The sequence below is a fragment of the Emys orbicularis genome, chromosome 3 (assembly GCF_028017835.1).
Source record: "Emys orbicularis isolate rEmyOrb1 chromosome 3, rEmyOrb1.hap1, whole genome shotgun sequence".
NCBI classification, from domain to species: domain Eukaryota; kingdom Metazoa; phylum Chordata; order Testudines; family Emydidae; genus Emys; species Emys orbicularis.
In genome coordinates this window covers 183335974-183358174 of record NC_088685.1, presented here as the reverse complement: position 1 = coordinate 183358174, position 22201 = coordinate 183335974, and the positions used below count along the sequence as shown (strand labels likewise).

The following is a 22201-nucleotide window of genomic DNA, read 5'->3' as shown; positions in this document are numbered from 1 at the left end:
CCAGCTGTGCACACATGTGGTGCACACGTAACCTAACTGCACAAATGTTATATAAATAGAGCATAAAGGCAACCAATAAGTGAAGAGCACTACTACAAGAGATGCTGAGCAGTGGAGCTGCTAGAAAGGCTGGAAGCAGCAGACTTACTACAGGGCTTGACTAGCCTTTCTGTTCACCCTTTCTAACTTTTCTTTCTAGTTACCCCAGTGAAGAGGATAAAATGTGTGTGACTAATCAACAGGAGTAAATGGTTTAGGGAATAGAGCACACCACCAACTAGAAACTGAAGGCAGAAGACTACATTCTGCCCTGCTACACTGAGGTCAATGGGGTTGCACAGATATAAATAACAACAGAATTTTCCCCACTGTGTTTAACCTGATGCTGGTTGTGCAGCTGTAATACAACAAGGATTAATTGGCCTTTGTGTCAAACACTGAAATAGTTTATATTTTAGAACAATCTGAAAGGTTCAAAGCTCCTGGCTTCCCTTTACACATGGTGGCCAATCTTGCAAGCAGTCCCTGCACCTTCATCGAGCCCTGATGCCTTCAAGTTTCTTGTCCGAAAGAAAGTGCAGTGAAACTAAACACTTTACTGGTCTAGTTCATCTAGTAGAGTATTAGAAAGCAGGACCAGACTTGTCCTGCAGTCCCTACTTGAGCAAAATCACTGTGAGTTTGGCCTCAATAAGGAATGCAGAATCAAAGTCCGTGTTCTCAACCTGCAGCTCCATCAGCACACAGCTGTGACCCATGTGATATCCTCAGGGCCATAAATAGGGCAGGGCAGGGCAGGGCAAGAAGGGCATCTGTTCTAGGCACAGAGCTGAGGGAGAGGGGAAATGGAGTGGTGCAGGATCAGACCCAGTATCAGCCCCCAGCAGGCTTGGGCCCATCAGTGTCAGCTCCATCCCCCCAGCAGCATCGGCAGGAGACCAGGGTGCTCAGCGCCCCACCCCCAATAGGTTTGTGGTGACCTTGGCTGAAGCAGGCTCCCCAGCATTGGTATCACAGGGCAGGGTGCATGGCTGAGCTACCTGCAGCCAAGGGTGCAGGTGGCTGGGGCAGGGGAATGAAGATGCAGTTGGTGCATGGGAGACAGACTCTAGGTGGGGTATTGGTGGCTGGGGGCAGTCCCTGGATGAGGGGGGCTCCATACTGGGGCACAATCCCCGGATGAGGGCAGTCTTTAAGGGGGTTGGGTTCTGAACTGGGGGGCAGTCCCTAGGTGGGGGGCTGGGTGCTGGAGAGGGCAGTTCCTGGGGGGCTGTTCTGCCCTGGACAGGGCATCCTGTCTATGCAGGGCAGACACGTGTGCTAGCCCAGTCTTGGGGGGTCTGAATGCTGGGAGGACAGTCCCAGGAGGGTTGTGTGATGGGGGCATTCCCTGGCCGGGGGCAGTCTGGGCAGAGGCTGGGTGCATGGGGGGCAGCCCTTGGGTGGGGGGGCTGAAGGGACAGTCCCTGGTTGGGGGGGCAGCCTCTGGCTGGGGGGCTAGGTACATGGGGGGGGGCTGGATGCATGGGGGGCAGTCCTTGGCTGGGAGTTTACCCTGCACCAAGCAGGGCTCCCCATCTTTGCAGGCAGGCTCTGTAGCTGCGCTCTCTGGGCGCTCAGCCCAGCTGCGCTGCCAACAGCAGCATGGAAGTGAGGGTGGCAATATGCCATGCCATGCCATTCTTACAGTAAATTAATTAATTTTAACAGTTAATGTTTTGACTTATTTTGCTAATTTAAAATGCTCTTGGTAGACAGTTACCAGTATTGAATTGAAAGGTACTATATCGATTTGAATGGTAGTGCTGTCATATAACAAATACTAAACTTTTTTTTTTTTTGCCACCAGGGTCCTAGTCGAAAAGACTGGGTGGCTTTAGTCAGCACTGCTGACCGGGCTGTTAAATGTCCAGTCAGTGGTGCGGCGGGGCTAAGGCAGGCTCCCTGCCTGCCCTGGCTCTGCACGGTTCCTGGGAGCAGTCGGCATGTCCGGCTCCTAGGCACAGGGGCAACCCTGGGGGCTCTGCGTGCTGCCTCTGCCCCGAGTGCCGGCTCCGCAGCTCCCATTGGCCAGGAATCACAGCCAATGGGAGCTGCAGGCATGGGCAGCGCACAGAGCCCACTGGCCGCCCCTGTTCCTAGCGACTGCAGGGACATGCCGGCTGGCTGGAGCCTGTACCCCAAAGCCCCTCCTGCACCCTAACTCCCTCCCAGAGTGTTCACCTCCTCCCACACCACAATCCCCTGAGCCCCCTCCTGCACCCCACAACCCCTCCCACACCCCAACTCCCTGCCCCAGCCCTGAGCCCCCTCCCATACTCCAAACCCCTCTGCCCCAGCCCAGAGCCCTCTCCTGCACCCCAAACCCCTCATCCCTGGCCCCACCCCAGAGTCCACACCCCCTACCATACACCAACCCCCTTCTCCAGCCTGATTAAAGTGATTGAGGGTGGGGGAGAGCAAGTGACAGAGGGAGGGGGGATGGAGTGAGTGGGGGTGGGGCCTTGGAGAAGGGGCAGGGCAGGAGAGGGGCCTTGGGGAAGGGGCCTGGCAAGGGTGTTCAGTTTTGTGTGATTAGAAGGTTGGCAACCCTAGTTACATATATAATATTGTGTGTGTGTCCCACATAACACACAGAGAGCTGCATATGAGGCCCACAATGCTAAATAGGTTGAGAACCATGGATCAAACCCTTTTCAGGCTCCAGTGCTGAAAGTGGCTCTATACTGGTGGACCTCTAAAATCTAGACATTATTTAAAGAATTAAGGTTGACAGTGAGCCTTGTGAAGAAGTGTAGTAACCCTTTAAGGGACATGCTGGAGCCTACAACCAAAACAGCCTGGGTGTAATCAAGGAAGCCCCTCTCCCACCCTAAGCCGGGTCTATCTAAACAGGAAAAGGAAGTGGATTAAGAGAGGGTGTTAATGGCTATGTAGGTTGCCTGGTCTGCTTGTGTTCTCCAGTGGGACTAGCCTGGGTGAGCCCAGAGATTTTTGCTTATTGCCTCTCAGTTTAGGAGCTCTGAACTAGGGCTCTGAGGTCAGGGCCGGCTCCAGGCACCAGCTTAACAAGCTGGTGCTTGGGGCGGCCAAGGGAGAGGGACGGCACCTGCGGCAATTCGGGGGCAGCAGGTCCCTCACTCCCTCTAGGAGCGAAGGACCTGCCGCTGAACTGCCGCCGCCGCCGATTGCAGCTTTTTTTTTTTTTTGCTTGGGGCGGCAGAAATGCTGGAGCCGGCCCTGTCTGAGGTCAGGACCTTATGAATGCTAAGATTGTCCCCTTTAAGCAGGTCTCAGAGAAGGAGCATTGTTTTGTTTTGGCTTCCCCTTTACATGCCTTTAATCAGAAGATGTGTGTTTTAAAAGTGTCGTTGTTCTTAGCTAAGAAACTTGCAAGCTCTGATTTCTTTTTTTTATTTTCTTGTTTGGCTGACTTCCTTTTCCTAAAATCTTCATTTTCCTAAAACAACTATAATTTCTAAAAAGAAAAGAGCAAAGGAGCTTGCTGGTGCAGTCCCCTTTTCCCCTGTCATGATGCCATGCAAGTTTACGCTAAAGTTGTCTATTGAATGTCTTAGGCCTGGTCTACACTACCCGCCTGAATCGGCGGGTAGAAATCGACCTCTCGGGGATCGATTTATCGCGTCCCGTCAGGACGCGACAATCGATCCCCGAATCGACGCTCTTACTCCACCAGCGAAGGTGGGAGTAAGAGCCGTCGACGGGAAGCCGCGGAGGTCGATTTTGCCGCCGTCCTCACAGCGGGGTAAGTCGGCTGCGATACGTCGAATTCAGCTACGCTATTCGCGTAGCTGAATTTGCTTATCTTAAATCGACCCCCCCCTGTAGTGTAGAAGTAGCCTTATACATAAAAACATCATGTGTAAGTGAAGAGAGACTTAGGCCTGAGCATTATAAATACCATGGAAATGGAACTATTACCTCCACAGAAAAATACTCTCTCCAGGACCAGGCTGGGGTTGCTAGAAGGGAAGCAAACAGTGTGTGCCTTGCACATACCTAGGCTGTGGAGACTGGGCTTATATTTATTCATGCCTTACATTTCCATGGTGACTTTCTTGTTTCTACTGTTTCCAAACATACAGTGGTTCAATCAAGGGACAAGAATGGGGACACCTAGGTTCTGTTCCAGTCCTCTCTCTGACTTATACCCACATTCTGCAGAGAGAGCCACCATGTAGACACTTATGCCTGAGCACAGTCCCGTCTACTTCAGCAGAACTCAGCATGGTTTTATAGATCCCCTTTGCAGGGCTAGTCTGTAACTGTGGGTGAGGCATTTTACCTCTCTGCCTTGGCTTCCACATGTATAAAGTAGGAATAACAATGTATAAAGTAGGAATAACAATGCTTATCCACCCTCATACACCACTTTAATTCTAAGATGAAAGACACTATGTAAGTGTAAAGTACAGGGCTGGCTCTGGCTTTTTTGCCGCCCCAAGCAAAAAAAAAAAAAAAATCGGGGCAGCCAGAACGGCAAAGCAAAAAAAAAAAAAAAAACCTGCGGGGTGGAGGGGGAGGTAGCGGGGAGAGAGAGAGAAGGGGTGACCAGGGCTTCAGCGGAGCGCTCGCCACGCAGCCCCGACCGCCGCGCCGCCTGCTGGGAGGGCTCCGCGCCACTCCGGTCGGCAGGGAGGGAAGGACGCAGGCTGCCCTGCCGGGCTTGCTACAGACCTGGCACCGGCTGGGGCAGACGGAGCGCGCAGCCCGCTCCCAACAGGGCGCTCCCCTCCTCCGCGCCGCCGCCCCCTACAGGGCGGCTAGAGCAGCGAACAAAACAAACAAACAAAAAAGCATCCGTGCCGCCCTAGGATTGGGCGGAATGCCGCCCCGTAGAATCTGCCGCCCCAAGCATGAGCTTGCTCGGCTGGTGCCTGGAGCCGGCCCTGGTAAAGTACTTAATTATTAGCATCATGGCACTAGGAAAGGCAGATTTGGTGTGATATTTGTAACTGAAATCAGTGGATGCTCAGAAGGATATCTGTATATCTGAAATCTACACTTATTTCCAGGTCGTGAGAATTTCATTCAACACCATGACAATGCCATTACTCTGTTGAAAGAGGGGAGGTTGAAATTGGGCCAAAAGCTGAGCCTTTTATCATTTTAACCAAGTGGCAAATAAAATCAGTTTAATGAACCTCAGTTAAGATGAATAATATATAATTACAAACAAATTTAGGTAATCTATCTGGGGAATTAGAAAAAGTGTGATCTTGTAAATCACTCTGCCTGAAACTCAGTTTAAAACAATAGAATAAGTGTCTTCCTCCTCACAGACATATTACTGACTGCTGGATTATACTGCCTGCATAATGAATTTAAGTAATCAGCATTATGGTATTCAGGCTATGGCTTTACTGTGTTAAATAGTGCCTAAAGTCCTATTGATCTTGCTATATCACTCATTGTTTTGAGTACACATTACTATTTAGTCATCATTTTGTTTTGAAAGTGTCAGCAAACTTAGATAACTGCACAGGTTTTTTCTCTTTGAGTTACACAGTGGCTCATTATTGGGTTTTAACTGCATCTGCAGAATTTTTCGTCTGCATATTTCCTAGCTAATGTGCATACAGATATTTCTCATAGGTAAAAGAAAGATGCTACAGTTATACTACCTTCTTAATCTAGAGATGTGCCATATAATCAACTGTATTTTCCTCCTGAATTTCCCTGAACAACTGATGTAGTTAAACTGTCCATTCATGCATAAGTTATACAGTTAAGCACCATTTTCCCTGGGAATGTTATGACTCTAGTTGTGTCTGAATTGGAGGAAAAAGCCACTACAAAATTCCATTGATAAATGATAGCACATTACAAGGACCTTATAATAAGCCCTAAGTGGTCACTGAGTGTAATATGCCCAGAACACTGAGAGGCCTGTATCTCTTATTAGTTTCTTTCTTTAATTTTATATGCTATACTGCTCCCTCCCTGCCTACTTCAACCATATATCCAGTGGCTTTGCTCCTGGGACTATCTTCTCCAGCTCAAAAATGCCTTGAAGACAGTCTTCTCAAGCTAGCCCTCTTACCATATTTTGTTTCTGCTGCTCACCCTTTCAACCCAGGGCCTAATTTTGAATAGTGTTGATCACCTGCAGCTCCCATTGATGTCAGGTAGAATTGTGGGTGTTCAGTACTTCTGAAAATCCTGCCCCACCTGTCTTATTGTTCTATCCACCCCACCTGTACATCACCTAACATTGTTTTGCCTCCTCCCCCTGAACCCTTCCTAGCAGTGTCTACTTTCCAGGTACACAATCCCAAATCTCTGCTCCCACTGCTTAACTAAACAACCCCATAACCTGCACCTACTGGTTGATGAACACACTTTAAGATAGCGCCTGTCAACCGGTTTGTTTACAATGGGTTGCACGATAGGCCAGGTGGGCTTTGGTGGTTAACTTGGTGGTATGACAAATGTTACACATGACTGAAATCCTAGTGATAGCTTTCTAGAGTAGAAGATAAAGACACTGTATGTCAGTTTTTCCTCTAACTTCTGTGACGGTGTCTATTTACTTGTGCACTTCTTGCTTTGTGGAGTCATCTCAGTTCTTGAAGCACTTGCTTTTCCCTCTGAAGTAAATGGCAAAACTCCAATTAAATTCAATGGAACATAGGAATTGCCTTCAGGGCAGGGACTCTTCTGCATTTGTATTGCAGCCCCTCTGCTGAGAGGTAACAGGTCATGGCCTTGCAGGTCAGCTTCCCCTTGGAGGAGAAATCTTTTACATGGATTTTGAATATATTCTTAGTACAGCTTGTTTGTTTTACATTACATACACCAGTCCTTGAACAGAGATGCTTAGATGCAGCCTGCAGGCAATCCCCTCTTTTGGCAATCTCAGCCAAAACACCAACATCTGGTTCTCAGGGAGCAAATCTCCCTCAATAATTTTAATTAGATAGACTAAAGCTATGTCTACACTACAGCCTATGTTGGCAAAACTTATGTCACTCGGGAGGGTGAATAATCCATCCCTCTGAGTGACATAAGTTACACCGACATAAGCGTTTGTGTGCACACCGCTATGTTGGTGAGATGCTACATCCACAGGAGAAGCTCTATGCCGCTTGCAGAGGTGGATTTTTTATGCCAACAGGAGAGCTCTGTTGCTTCAGCATACATCATCTTCACCAGATGTGTATTGGTACAGCTGCACCGCTGGACGTATAGACATACCTGTGGCAGAGTGTAAACTCCCTCACTGCTTGCCAGAGCTGCCCCAAAGAAACAAGAATCAGAAAACCAACAACATACTTTTTAGTCTAAGACTGAAAACTTGCTTGCACAGCAAGAAAAGAGCTTGAGGTTTTAATTGTTTTCTGGAACAGGCATCGAAGAAACAAATCAGGATGGAACAAAACAAGTCTAGTAACAAATAAATGCCATCAAAGAAATTAGTAGCATAGCAGAAAAATACCCATCAGACAAAACAATGCTGTCTAAATGTAATTAAAATAGAAATTTTAAGTCTAGATTCAAAAGAACTGGAAGAATTAGTTGTACAGATGTCCTACAGGACATGTCTTATTGTTATTTAAAGCAGTGCTTCTCAAAGCTGGTCCGCCGCTTGTTCAGGGAAAGCCCGTGGCGGTCCAGGCCGGTTTGTTTATCTGCCACGTCCACAGGTTCGGCCAATCGTGGCTCCCACTGGCCACAGTTGGCCGCTCCAGGACAATGGGGGCTGCAGGAAGGGTGGCCAGCACATCCCTCGGCCCACGCCGCTTCCTGCAGCCCCCATTGGCCTGGAGCGGCGAACCGCGGCCAGTGGGATCCGCGATCGGCCGAACCTGTGGACGCGCTAGGTAAACAAACTGGCCCAGACCGCCAGGGGCTTTCCCTGAACAAGTGGCAGCCCGACTTTGGGAAGCACTGATTTAAAGCACATAGCATGTTTTTTTTTCTCATAGTAATAAGAAAAGAATTCCAATAAATTTGGTCCCAAGTGAGCAGTAGAACAATATAATGAAAGGGCCCATGGAATTTGGGGAGAAGTAACATCGGGTGGGCTTTTCCCCACTTAAGTGTGTCTGAAAATCCCATACTTAATCTTTGTGCTTCAGTTTCACTATCTGCCCAAAGAGGTTGATACTTTTTATTTACATCATACAGGTACTCTGAGGCTTAACTTGTTTGTAAAGTTCATTGAGATCCCTGAATGGAGGTAATACCAAAATTTCATCAAAACATGAACTAGAAAGCTGGATTTCTGATGAATTCAACGAGAAAAAATTGCAAGATCTGGCAGCGGAGCTGCTGAGAGATGTAAATTATAGTTATTTCGTCCTGCATCACAATTTAGGAAATTAGGAATCAGAGTTGAGAGTAAATTACTGAAACAGCCAAAAAAAAAAATCAATTGTATTCATATTTAGACTCTGAAAGCTCTGATACATCCAGCTAGATAGGTATAAGGGCAAATAGCCTCAGAGAAGGTCAACAAAAAAGAATGCATAAGTGATAGTCAAAAAGCATATGACTTAATTAAGGCAGCAAACATAAAGAAAATAACAGATCCTGGACCTACAGCTATCTGATAAGTTACGTGGGATAAAGTCCTGCTAATAAATAGCCTGAAGCAACCAATTAAAAGAATTCAAACAAATATTAACAAAGACAGAAAAAATCTTACCGCTGCCTAGTGGAAAAAATAGGTAAACAAATCTAATGCGAACTGCTGTCCTGATGTTTCCAAATTACTCTACTGTCATATCTACTATGCTTTAGGATAACTATAGCTATACGGACATCTGATGCTAGAATAGGGGACTAATTTATATGTACATTATTTTAATACGTAGATGGTGTTTATATCCCTGGAATAAACTGCATTTGTCTTTCTGCTTTGACTGCTTCATCTGCACTCTTCCCATTTAATTCATCTCTGCTGGAACTACTTCATATTTCTTTGAACTCCTTTCAGACAATCTGCCACTAAAACTTTTATCTCCACACCAATGTGGAATTTCAGGTTTGTTTATTAGTTATCATTTTTCTCCACCCAAGCCCTACACAGTTGGGCTCATGATACTATGACAACTTGGAATTTCAAGTGGAGTGATATGAAAAATAGTATCAATAAACATCTTAAAGCATTTCTAAGACTGTTTCCTTCAAAAATGTGGTTAAATCAAAATACAGAATGGTGGGGTGTGAAGAGTTGATTGGCATTCGTTTCAGTTGAGCTGTTTGGTGTAATAAGGTCATCTCAAACACAAGCCGATAAATCCTTTATATCAAATATACAGGACTTAGTTGGCACAACACTTTTCACCTGTAACTGTTTTACAAAAGAGGGTAGAATTATTATCCCCATTTTATAGATAAGAAACTGAGGCACAGAGAATTCATTAGCTGAGTCAGTGACAGTGCTGGAAACAGAAGGTAGGTGTTCCATCTCCCAATCCAGTGCCCTAGTCACTGGATACCTGCTCACCTCCTCTCACCCTTCCCCCCCCCCCCCCGCCCTGCTTCCCCCAGCTGGTAGTCTATCTATGGATAGATATGATTGGTGAGGTCTCCCCCTCCCGCTTCTCCTTCCTCTGCTGCAACTCAATGAAAAGTGTGTTGGTGAGAACTGAGGTAGATTTCCCCCCCCCCCCTCCATCTCACTCCTTTCTCTTCTCTCTCCTTCTGGGATCCCCATCCTCCTCAGTGAGATTGAGACATCAAAGGAAAGTCAGCCAGTCACCCTTTCTCTCTGTCTCTGGCCTGGTTTAACTAGTGGCTGTTGTTAGGGTTGCCAACCCTCCCAGTTTCACCAGGAGTCTCCTGGAATCAGGCTCTATCTCCCAGAGGCTACAAAAGCCAAACCAGGAGATTTTTAGGCCACTAAAAGTCTGGTGGCACAGCAGAGCTAAGGCAGGCTCCCTACCTGTCCCAGCTCTGTCACTTCCAGAAGCAGCCGCACATCCCTGTGGCCTCGGGACGGGGAGGGCAAGAGCAAGAGTGGCTCCACATGCTGCCCCCACCCCGAGTGCTGACTCTGCAGCTCCCATTGGCCAGGAACTGCAGCTCTCTCCCAGGGGTCGCAGGGACATGTCAGCTGCTTCCAGGAGTGGCACGGGGCCGGGCCAGGCCAGGCAGGGAGCCTGCCTTAGCCCTGCTGCACTGCCTCCCAGGAGCTGCCCGAGGTAAGCACTACCCGGCTGGAGGCCAGACCCCTACTGCACGCTGAACCCCCTCCCACACCTTACCCCCTGCCCTGAGCTCCCTCCTGCACCCAAACTCCCTCCCAGAGCTTGCACCCCACATCCCCTCCTGAACCCCAACCTCCTGCCCCAGGCTCAGCCCAGAGCCCCCTCCCACGCTCCAAACCCCTTGGCTCCAGCCCTGAGTTTGCACACCCTCCCCCAGTCCGGTGAAAGTGAGTGAGAGTGGGGAGAGTGAGCAACAGAGGGAGAGGGAATGGAGTGAGCGGGGTGGGGCCTGAGAGAAGGGGCAGAGACGGGTCCTCGGGGTAGGGGCGGGGCAAGGATGTTTGGGTTTGTGTGATTAGACAGTTGGCAACCCTAGTAAACTGTAATTCTTTGCATTTATGGGAAGTTGCTTCTGCAAAGTGTTGTGAAAGCATACATTTATTTATTTAATGGAGACCCCTCCCCACTGGCTTGTAGGTATCCTTCTTCCCCTTCCAGCTCTATGACAGTCCATTCCTGATCATCTGCACTAGCCACCTCTGAAAGGGGTGGAGGCAGGGAGGAGGTGGGCCCATGGACATCTCTCCACCCAGTGCATGGTGGGGAATAGGCTGCAGCACCCTCAGGGCTGGTGCAGAAGATACTCCTCCAGTTTCCTTGAAGATCCAGGGAGGCACAATCCCCACTGGAGCTTCCACTATGTGGTGCAGCTCCACCCCCCGTGCCCCACAACATATGGCTGGACTTAAACTTCAGTTGACCCCAAGACCATTAATGCCTAAGCCTAACCATACAGAGGCAAGTGATAGCTTGCCACCCAGAAACTTGATTTGGATTCAGACTCAGAGACAGGATTTTACCTGGCCACACCACATCTTATATAAAGGAGTAGGCTGTACTTCTGCAGCACCTACTTTTCTTTCTACTGGTATAATTTACGTATGTCTGACTCAACATATTCCAAAAAATGACTGGTTCTTTGGGATTGGGAGTAACCTGAATATTGTTATGATTTTTGGTTTAAAGTGACAATCTATCATATAGCCCAGCTTGCCTAGTTGGCAAGATAGACTGGTGTGCTCAAGGGGACTGTCTGTGACTCCATGGTAAGACTGTTATAGTGCTTTAGGAGTTTACACCTGTTACTGGGTTGGTGAAATCTAATTGTAGACCATACAACCAGTTTGGAGTTTCTGCCCTGCTTTTTGACTTTCTACCTCAAGGTTGGCACTCACGGCTGTGAGCCACGCCAGAGAGTGTGACAGGTATAGCTTGGGTGTGGGGGATTAGAGAGCCCTGAAATCAGATGGGAGTTCTCAGACCCTGGTAGCTTATTACACGTAATGGAAACGTGGATAACTACAACATATCATTCCAAAAAACAGAATGTTCAGCACCCTCAGGCTTCTTTCAGCTCTTTGGCACTTCTTCCCCCTCCCCACTTAAGGTTTAGCATCCCAACTGCCTGTGCCAAGGCACTTCTCTTCCCACCAACTTTCTCTCAAGTCCCTTGAGTCTGAGGTCAGCCAGAGTTTTAGTCTGCAAACTCCCAGAAGCCCTTGCAGCTCTCTCCTTTCCTTCTGGGATTTGCCTCTGAATTTTATTTCAAGCTTCACAGCTGATCAGGATGCAGCTTCTTCTATAATGCTGCTCCAGGCACAGCTTCTGGGGTTTTTTTGGTTGTTTGTTTTGGCTTTTTTCCCCTTCTTCCTCTCTTCTAGCTGCTGTAGCTGTAGCAACAGTGGATGGCTTTGGCATCTCACTATAATGTAGTCAGGGCTTCTCTATAGAGTTCCTGCTTTTACTGCTACAATCTAGTGCAAAGCCAGTGCTGGGCTTAAGCAGACTAAGCAATTGCTTAGGGCCCCTAGCAGCTTAAAGGGGGCCCCTATTCACTTTTTATTGTGTTGAGGCAGGGGGAACATTCTTGCTTAGGGCCCCCAATGGGCTAGCACTGCCACTGATCCAGAGGGTATTTGGAGGTGAAGTATGTTCTCTGACAGTGTAAGGCCCTAGGGGATTCTCTTAACCAGGCATGCAGAAAAGAGAAAGTGTTGTAAAATACAAGTTGTAGGTGGAGATAGGGTTAACTTCACTGATCCTAAAGTGCTGTTTTCCCTTCACATTAAAGTCCTTTCCTGCATAGGAATATTTAAAACATTATTTATTTCCACACTGGTCTTGTAGCTACAGGAAAATGCTGGGATATAACAGCCCTAGTTGTACCAGTGCTTCTCCTTCCCACATTCAGTGGCATGGAGCACATTCTCCTTCTCCCAGGCTGAGACCTTGTGGAGCAAGTTCTATCCAGGGGCAAATTTATAAATCCTTTAAACACCAAGTTTATAGGGAAAGTGATGACATGGCCATCGCTATAGCAGCACATGCGCCACAATTATACTTATGTAAATATAAGGAGAAGTGCTGGGTAATAAGTCTGCAAGTGATGAGTTGAGTGAGCACTGTTTGCAATGGCACACAAGGAAGAGTCAACCTTTCCAGCTATTTGAAATTAGTGAAGTTAACATTTATTGACTAGAGCTAGTTCACTTCTGTATGGAAGTCTTTGTGTAAAAGTTTGATTTTTTTTTTCTGGAGGCAGATAATGATTTTTAAGAGATCAGATAATTCCTCTCACTATAAACATTTAACATTAGGATTTTAAAAAAAATGTTTTACACGCATGGAAGGGAAAAATGAAGCTTTTGAATTGACCAATCAGATTAAACTGGTTTAAGGACATAGGCAGGTTGATTTAGGAGATCTGTGGTCTACTTTTCTTGGATTAAATTTAAATCAACTTTATCCCTTTCTTAACCCACTTTGTGGTAACTAAATGCAGTGTTACCTGTTACCTAATTTAGTTTCAGGGAGATCTCTAAACTTAAAATAATGAAAAATCCTTCTCTAGATAACTCCTAAAATCCAATTATTCTTGAAAGGATTTATAGTAAACAACTGGAAAACCAAGTGTCCCACCTCATTACTATCATCCTTTGACTTTAGAAAATAATCTCTGTATCAGTCTAGCCAGAATATTCAAAACCTTTCATAAGACAATCGTAAAAAGTTCTTAATTTAATTTTAACTCATGGTTAAAAACCACAGTTGAAAATGTCTCTTCTCCATCAGTCAAGTTACTGAATTCATATGTGCAGATTTACAATTTACAAAATTTACATTTTTAATTTTCGGAGAGGAAGGCAGACAAACTTGAATGCCCTCATTTTAAAAGCAGCAAAGAGTCCTGTGGCACCTTATAGACTAACAGACGTATTGGAGCATGAGCTTTCGTGGGTGAATACCCACTTCTTCGGATGTATTCACCCACGAAAGCTCATGCTCCCATGTTAGTCTATAAGGTGCCACAGGACTCTGTCACTTTTTACAACACCTACGGTATTTTTTGAATTATCTGCCCTTTTTAAAATGAGTATCAAAGGGGTAGCCGTGTTAGTCTGGATCTGTAAAAGCAGCTAACACGGCTACCCCTTTGATACTCATTTTAAAAAGGGCAGATAATTCAAAAAGTACCGTAGGTGTTGTAAAAAGTGACAGAGTCCTGTGGCACCTTATAGACTAACAGACGTATTGGAGCATAAACTTTCGTGGGTGAATAATACCCACTTCGTCAGACGCATGTAGGCGTTGTGTTGTTGTCACCCACCAGTGACAGGCAATTGAGGGACTTTGGAAAATGGTTTTCAGCTCTGGGCTCCCTTGAACTGGTGTTGAAATAGGTTAGTTTAGAGCCCTTTTCAACCGCAACTCTTGCTGGGCTTTATAAAACGGAGTGAGGATTATTATCGGGAATGGAACGAAAAACATTTTGTTTATACTGTGTTTTTTTTTTTAAACAGTTTTCAATACCAGCTCAGGGAACCTGCTCAGTTTCTGAACGTAGCCAGGACCTACTTATGCTCTGGCCAGCCCAGCGCTTTCTGTTTTTGACAGGTCTGATCTGACTGGGGCTTTGCCTACACTGCAGAAATCTACAAAACAATTCCCTCCGGCTGCACTGGGGAGCCTGGGTGGGGTTCCCGTTGCAAACCAGGCTGCAGCACCTGGCGGCGGAGAGGTTTTTGCAGGCCCGATTAGAGCGCCGCCAACTAGCCCAGTATCCTTCAGAGGGCGGGGGTCAGGAGCCTGGGCGAGATGGGCTTGGCCGGACTCTGCGGCGCCTGCGAGAGGAGCCAGCGGGGAGCCAAGGGAGGCGATTCCCCCGGGAGAGAGGGGCCCAGCTAGGGCCCAAGGCGGAGCCGCAGGGCGGAAGAAGGCTCAAGAGCCGCCCCTGCCCTGGCGCCCCCGCCCGCCCGCGTCTCCTAGCAACCACTTGGCAACAGAATAGCGGGGCTGGGGCAGCGCAGCTGCCGCCTTCGGAGCGTCTCTCGCTGCCTCTGCGTGGTGCGTCCCCGCCCCCTCCGGCTGCTCCCCGCGTAGCCCCTGCCCCCCTGCCGCTGTCCCCCGCGCACCCCCTGCTGCGCCCCCTGCCGCTGCCCCGGCCTGCTTCACCGCCACCCGCTCCCGCTGCGCCCGTGCCTGCTGCCCCCGCTCGCTGACCTCCGCACACTCCTTCTGCCCCCCCAGCACCTCTTCCTTCCCCTCTGCCCCACACACGCTCTCAAGTGCTTCCACCCTCCCCCACATGCACCCTCTGGTTGTGCCCTGCCCCTTGCTCCTGCCCCCACGTGCATCCCCTTTACCCCACACGCACCCTCTGGATGCCCTCTGCCCCCTCCCCACGTGCTCCCCCTCTTCCCCTAGGCATAGGGTGACCAGATGTCCCAATTTTATAGGGACAGTCCTGATTTTGGGGTCTTTTTCTTATATAGGCTCTTACTACCCCCCACCCTCTGTCCCCATTTTTCACACTTGCTGTCTGGTCACCCTACCTAGGCACCATGCGGCAGACTCCAGAGGACAGCAGGCACTGCAGGAAGAAGGCACCCCCGCACCAGCTGTAAGTGCTGCCTTTGCTGTGGGCTCTCTGGATGTGCAAGGCCCAAGTTCTAATCCTTGCAACCTCAGGGGGCCAGCCCTGAGAGACATTCCCTGCAGAAACTTGGCCCTGAGTGGGTGCTGGAGGGGGTAGCACCTGGTCCTGTGCTATTGGGTGTTGTCCTGCCATGGGCTCAGGGCCCTGGGGACTGAGCCCTTGATGACCTTCTGTCCCCAGGGCCTGATGCTGCCAGCCTTTGCTCACTTGAGTAGCCACCATTCCTGCAGTCTTCTGATTGGGAGCCAAGTATTCCTCAATTAAGTAAATACTTGTAGGAATGGGATCCAAGCTGAACTGCTTGATCTTTCTATCTCGCTGCACCCTGTGCTATGTGCCTACGATCATGTGTGCGCCTTGGGAGGCTGTAGACACATAATGCCACACTGGATCAGACCAATGGTCCATCTAGCCCAGTATCCTTCAGAGGAAATGAAGAGATCATGATCCATCCTATGTCATCCAGTCCCAGCTTCTGGCAGTCAGGTTTAGAGACATGCATAGCAAAGGGTTGTGTCCCTGACCATCTTGGTTAACAGCCGTTGATAGACCTGTCCTTCATGAACTTACCCAGTTCTTTTTTGAACCTAGTTATACTTTTGGCCTTCACAACAACCCCTGGCGATGAATTTCACTGGTTAATTATGTGTATGTGTGAAGAACTAGTTTGTTTTAAACCTGTTGCCTATTAACTTCATTAGGTGACCCCTGGTTCTTGTGTTATGTGAAAGGGTAAACAACACTTCCCTATTCACTTTCTCCACACCATTCATGATTTTATAGCTCTTTATCATATCTCTCCTTAGTCATTTCTTTTCCAAGCAAACAGTCCCAGTCTTTTTAATCTCTCCTTATATGGAAGCTGTTCCATAACCCTAATCATTTTTGTTGCCCCTCTCTGTACTTTTTCCAATTCTAATACATCCTTTTTAAGATGGTGCAACCAGAACTGCACAGAATGTTCAAGGTGTTTAGATTTATATTGTGGCATTACGATACTTTCTGGCTTATTATCCCTCTCCTAATGGTCCCTAACATTCTGGTCACTTTTTTGACTGCTGCTGCACATTGAGCGGATGTTTTCAGGGAACTATCCACGATGACTCCAAGATCTTTCTTGAGTGGTAACAGCTAATTTAGACACCATTATTTTATATGCATAGTTGGGATTATGTTTTCCAATGTGCATTACTTTGCATTTATCAACATTGAATTTCATCTGCCATTTTGTTGCCCAGTCTCCCAGTTCTGTGAAATCTATTAGTTACATCCTAAACTGACTGAAGAGTTACAATCTTGAGTAATTTAATTTCATCTGCAAACTTTACCACCTCATTGTTTATACCCCCTTTTCCAGATCATTTATGAATATGTTGAATAGGACTGGTCCCATTACAGATCCTTGCAGGTCCCTGCTATTTACCTCTTTCTGTTGTGAAAACTGACCATTTATTCTTGCCCTTAGTTTCCTATCTTTTAACCAGTTACTGATCCATGAAAGGGCCTTAAGTCTTACCTCATGACTGCTTACTTTGCCTAAGAGCTTTTGGTGTGGGATCTTGTCAAACGCTTTCTGAAAGTCCAGGTACGCTATATCCACTGGATCGCCTTATCCACATTTGTTGACGCCCTCAGAGAATTCTAATAGATTGCTGAGGTATGATGTCTCTTTACAAAATTATGTCGACTCTTCCTAAACATACTGCGTTTATCTATGTCTGATAATTCTAATTTCAACTAATTTGCCTGGTACTGAAGTTAGCCTTACCAGCCTGTAATTGCCAAGATTGCCTCTGGAGCCTTTTTTAAAAATCAGTGTTACATTAGCTATCCTCTAGTCATCTGATACAGAGACTGATTTAAGCAGTAGGTTACATACCACAGTTCTGCAATTTCTTCAGAACTCTTGGGTCAATGCTATCTGGTACTCGAGTCTTATTGCTGTTTAATTTATCAGTTTGTTCCAAAACCACCTCTATTGATGCCTCTGTCTGGTTCAGTTCCTCAGATTTGTCACCTAAAAACAATGGCTCAGGTGTGGGAGTCTCCCTCACATCCTCTGCAGTGAAGACGAATGCAAAAAATTCCTTTAGCTTCTCTGCAACCGCTTGTCTTCCTTGAGTGCTCCTTTACCTCTTTGATTGTCTCATAGCCCCACTGATTGTTGGCAGGCTTCCTGTCGCTGATGTCCTTACAAAAACTAACAGCAAAAACATTTTAATCTTTTGCTAGTTGCTCTTTACGTCCTTTTTTGGATTACCTAATTATGCTTTTACACTTCCTTAGGTCTTACGGTCTGAAGAATTACGTTCCTTTTTATTTTCCTCAGTAGGATTTTACTACAATTTTAAAAGGATGTCTTTTTGCCTCTAAACACCTCTTTTATTCTGCTGCTTAGCCATGGTGGCTTTTTTTAATTTGTGGGGGTATACATTTCATTTGAGCCACTATTATGGTATTTTTAAATAATTTCCATGCAGGTTGCAGCATTTCACCCTTGTGATTGTTCCTTTTAATTTCCATTGTTGTATGCAGTATTGTATCTGTGTTGGTCCCAGGGTATTAGAGAGACAAGATAGGTGAGGTAATATCTTTTATTGGACCAAATTCTGTTGGTGAACAAGACAAGCTTTGAAGCTACACTGAGATCTTCAGGTCTGCAAAAGGTATTCTGGGCCCTGGTGTACACTACAGAGTTAGGGCTACTCTACACTGGCAACGCTAAAGCACAGCCGTGGCAGTACTTTAACGTGGCTTGTGTGGTTGCGGCCAGTGGGAGCTGCAGGGGCGGCGCCTGTGGACAGGCAGGGCCGGCGCTTCCACTAGGCGACCCTAGGCGGTTGCCTAGGGCGGCAGGATTTGGGGGGCGGCATTTTGTTGCCCTCGGCGGAAATTCGGCAGTGGGGGGTCCTTCCGCTCCGGGTCTTCGGCGGAAATTCAGCGGCGGGTCCTTCACTCGCTCCGGGACCCGCCGCCGAAGTGCCCCGAAGACGCGGAGCAGAAGGACCCCCGCCGCCGAATGCTCAGAGGAGGAGCGCTGCCGCCTAGGGCGGCAAAAACCCTGGCACTGCTCCTGTGGACAGGGCAGCATGCAGAGCCACCTGGCTGTGCCTCCACGTAGGAGCCAGAGGGGGGACATGCTGCTGCTTCTGGGAGCTGCTTGAGGTAAGCGCTGCCTGGAGCCTGCACCCCTAATCCCCTCTGTCCCAGCCTGGAGCAACCTCCTGCACCCTCAATGTCTCATCCCCAGCCCCACCCCAGAGCCCGCACCCCCAGCTGAAGCCCTCCCCTCTCCCCCCCCGCACCCCAGCCCCTGAACTCCTCATTTCTGGCCCCACCCCAGAGTCTGCACCCTAACCCCCAATTCTGTGAGCATTCATGGCCCGCCATACAATTTCCATACCCAGATGTGGCCCTCAGGCCAAAAAGTTTGCCCACCCCTGAGTTAGACTGACATCAACTGTTGCTGGCTTTCAGAAGCTGTCCCACAGTGCTCGACACTGACAGTTCAGTTGGTGGAAGTGCTCCTCGTGAGGACACACACTGCCAACACAAGGAGCAAAGTGTAGACATGCACAAGTAATGTAATTACTGCAGCAACTGTATGCTGGCATAAATTAGGTTGGCTTAATTTTGTAGTGTAGATATGCCCTGAGCATCACAGCTAAATACAAGGTGGAACAGATTGATTAGCATAGGTAGTTAGTACATATTCCAAGGGACCATTCAAGGTGGAGTTAATAGGCCACTCCACTTTGAATGGTTCCTTAGAATACGTGCTATCTACCTATGCTAATCAATCTGTTCCATCTTGTATTTAGCTGTGATTCTCACCTTTCCCAGACCAGAAAAAGAGCTCTGTATAGCTCAAAATCTTCTCTCTCTCTCTCACCAACAGAAGTTGGTCCAATAAAATATATTACCTCACCTACCCTGTCTCTCTAATATCCTGGGATATCCTGCCAAGTGCTGCTACAGGTAACAGTTACCTTTTCTTTAGTAACTTTTCCAGTCCAACAAAATATCTTGAAATAAAGACTATTGTATTAGTGAATAGAAATGATGTTTAGCATAAAATGAGATTGTAAACTCCTCAGAGAGCTGAGCCACTTCAACTGAAGTCAATGGAAAGATTGTCATTTGTGTCTTTCTACTGTGTGTTTGTACAGCTTCCCCACAATAGGGTCCTTATCCTGATCAGGCCTCTAGGCATTACTATCATGCTAATAAAGTTATTATTAATGTTTGCATACAAAAGTGTCTTGTCAGAGCCAAGGCTCCTCAATGACTCCTTATTTGTTAATTGCTCTGAATCCAGCAATTATTAGTATGAGTTAAGTGATTGATATCCATTGGTAGTATTATGTGGTGGTTTATTTCCTGTTCATGACTTGAAGCTATTGCATAAATAAGAAATTTCTTCCTATAGGCTATGGGCATGTTCGGTTCTGAGGAAGACACTTTTTGTTGAAACACTAGCTATGTCTTTTATGTTAATTATCAGTTCTATTTATTATTTATTTTTCTAATAAAGTATTTATTCACTTGGAAATACTTCGGAGGTAGTCTGGGTATTTTGAATTGGGGTGCTGTTTTCTTTGTAACTTGAATATTCAACTTATTATTCCATTTTATGGAAATGGAGAAAAGCCTGAATGAGAGATTGCAGGAGAAAAGGAAGGAAAGGAGAAATGTTGAGTGTCATTAATGTGCAAATGATATTGTCAACTGTGATCAGAGATAATGTAGGCAGAGTATAAAGGCAAGAGGAGGAGACTAAGAACAGATCCCTTGGGGACACCAGCTGAGAGAGGATGTAAGAAAAAAAGGTTATTATCCTAGTATGATGTGAAAGATTTATTAGATAAGTTGGAAGAAACGCATTGGAGATCCAGTCAGAAAAACCATATGGGCCAAGGTGATAGAGATGTGAGGGATCCACAGTGCCAAAAGGAGCTAAGTCAAGGAAGATCAGAAAAGAAGTGAGATTTTGGAAATTCGATACAAGTAAGTCATTAATAATTCTAGGGAGGATTGTGTTGGTAGAATGTCCAGGGCAAAAACTGGATTACGAAGGATCAGGACTAGAATGCTGGGCATTGTGAGGAAGAATTTGAAAATAGGCAGCCCAGCCCAAGAATTCAGAATGTGAAATGGTCTTGAGCTCTCAATTGTCAAGTAAGATACATCCATAAGGGCTGGTCCACACTAACCCCCCACTTCGAACTAAGATACGAAACTTCAGCTACGTTATTCACGTAGCTGAAGTCGAACTATCTTAGTTCGAACTTACCGCGGGTCCACACGCGGCAGGCAGGCTCCCCCGTCAACTCCGCGTACTCCTCTTGCGGAGCAGGAGTACCGGTGTTGACGGCGAGCACTTCCGGGATCGATTTATCGCGTCTAGACAAGATGCGATAAATCGATCCCAGAAGATCGATTGCTTACCGCCGGACCCGGAGGTAAGTATAGACGTACCCTAAGTCTGATACAAGTTTATTTACAGGGGATCAGAGTCCTGGGATGCCAGCTCACATTGTAACAGCCCAGTCAGCAGAAGCTATTTGTACAGCTTTCGGAGTGGTAGCCGTGTTAGTCTGTATCAGTAAAAAGAACGAGGAGTACTTATGGCACCGTAGAGACTAACAAATTTATTTGAGCATAAGCTTTTGTGGGCTAAAACCCACTTGATCAGATGCATGCACTGGAAAATACAGTAGGAAGATATGTACACAGAGGACATGAAAAAATGGGTGTTGCCATACTAACTATAACAAGAGTAATCAGTTAAGGTGGGCTATTATTGGCAGGAGGAAAAAAAACTTTTTTGTAGTGATAATCAGGATGGCCCATTTCCAACAGTTGACAAGAAGGTGTGAGTAACAGTGTGTGTGTGGGGGTGTAAATTAGCATGGGGAAATAGGTTTTACTTTGTGTAATGACCCATCCACTACAAATTAGGCTTGAATAAAGACTGGGAGTGGATGAGTCATTACACAAAGTAAAACCTATTTTCCCCTGTTACTCACACCTTTTTGTCAACTGTTGGAAATGGGCCATCCTGATTTCACTACAAAGAGTTTTTTTCTCCTGCCGATAATAGCCCACCTTAACTGATTACTCTCGTTCTAGTTAGTGTGGCAACACCCATTTTTTCGTGTGTGTGTGTGTGTGTGTGTGTGTATATATATATCTTCCTACTGTGTTTTCCACTGCATGCATCCGATGAAGTGGGTTTTAGCCCATGAAAGCTTATGCTCAAATAAATTTGTTAGTCTCTAAGGTGCCACAAGTACTCCTCGTTCTTTTTATTTGTACAGCCTCATCCTGATTTCACCTACACGGGTATTTATCATGAGTAACCCCATTGAAGGTAGTAGATACATTAGTGCAAAAGTAGTGAGAGAGATCCTAATCAGGACTTAGGGTTAAACTCTGCTGTCCTTTATGACCATGTGAATTTAGAGTAACTCCATTGAAATCAGTTTTATTCTGGATTTGGAAAGTAGTGAGTGAAATCAGAATCAGGCCTACTAAGTTCTTAGCAGGTATTTTATTATCCTCTTCTATGTGATATAACTATTATATACCAATATTTGTTGATAGTATATGTATGGAAATAATCAACTCTTTGTCATGTTATGTCTTTCAGCCCAAATACTTATAGAATATTTAATACTGATATACCAGAAGTAAACATGAGAATAGAAAAGATCAACGGTGAATATATACCTAAAAAGAATAAACAGTCTTTCCAGCACTCATATTTACCAGAGTGGCGCAATAATCCCCAACCACATTATGCAAAATTAATTAACACCAACGTAAGGTTCTTAAATGAACCAATATACTATATGGAAACAGAAGGCACAGTGGCTAAAAAGGTAGGACCATTTTGCATTATCTTTCAAATTAAGGTCATATTCTAAATAATATGTACATGTATGTTGTATAAAATAACTCAATTAACTAATCCTAAGGATCTGAATGAACCCCTCACTAGTAAGGAAATAGAGTATTAAGCCTT

General features: G+C 46.4%; 1 protein-coding gene across 1 annotated transcript in view; it reads left to right on the top strand.

Annotated features, from left to right (window-relative positions):
- Positions 1 to 15079: 15079 nt before the first annotated feature.
- Positions 15080 to 22201, top strand: part of C3H2orf73 (chromosome 3 C2orf73 homolog) — a 30659-nt gene continuing 23537 nt past the window's right edge. The window contains exons 1-2 of the mRNA XM_065402146.1: positions 15080 to 15138; positions 21827 to 22058. Of these exons, the coding sequence (XP_065258218.1) occupies positions 15080 to 15138; positions 21827 to 22058 (291 nt within the window). The remainder of the gene's footprint in view (positions 15139 to 21826; positions 22059 to 22201) is intronic.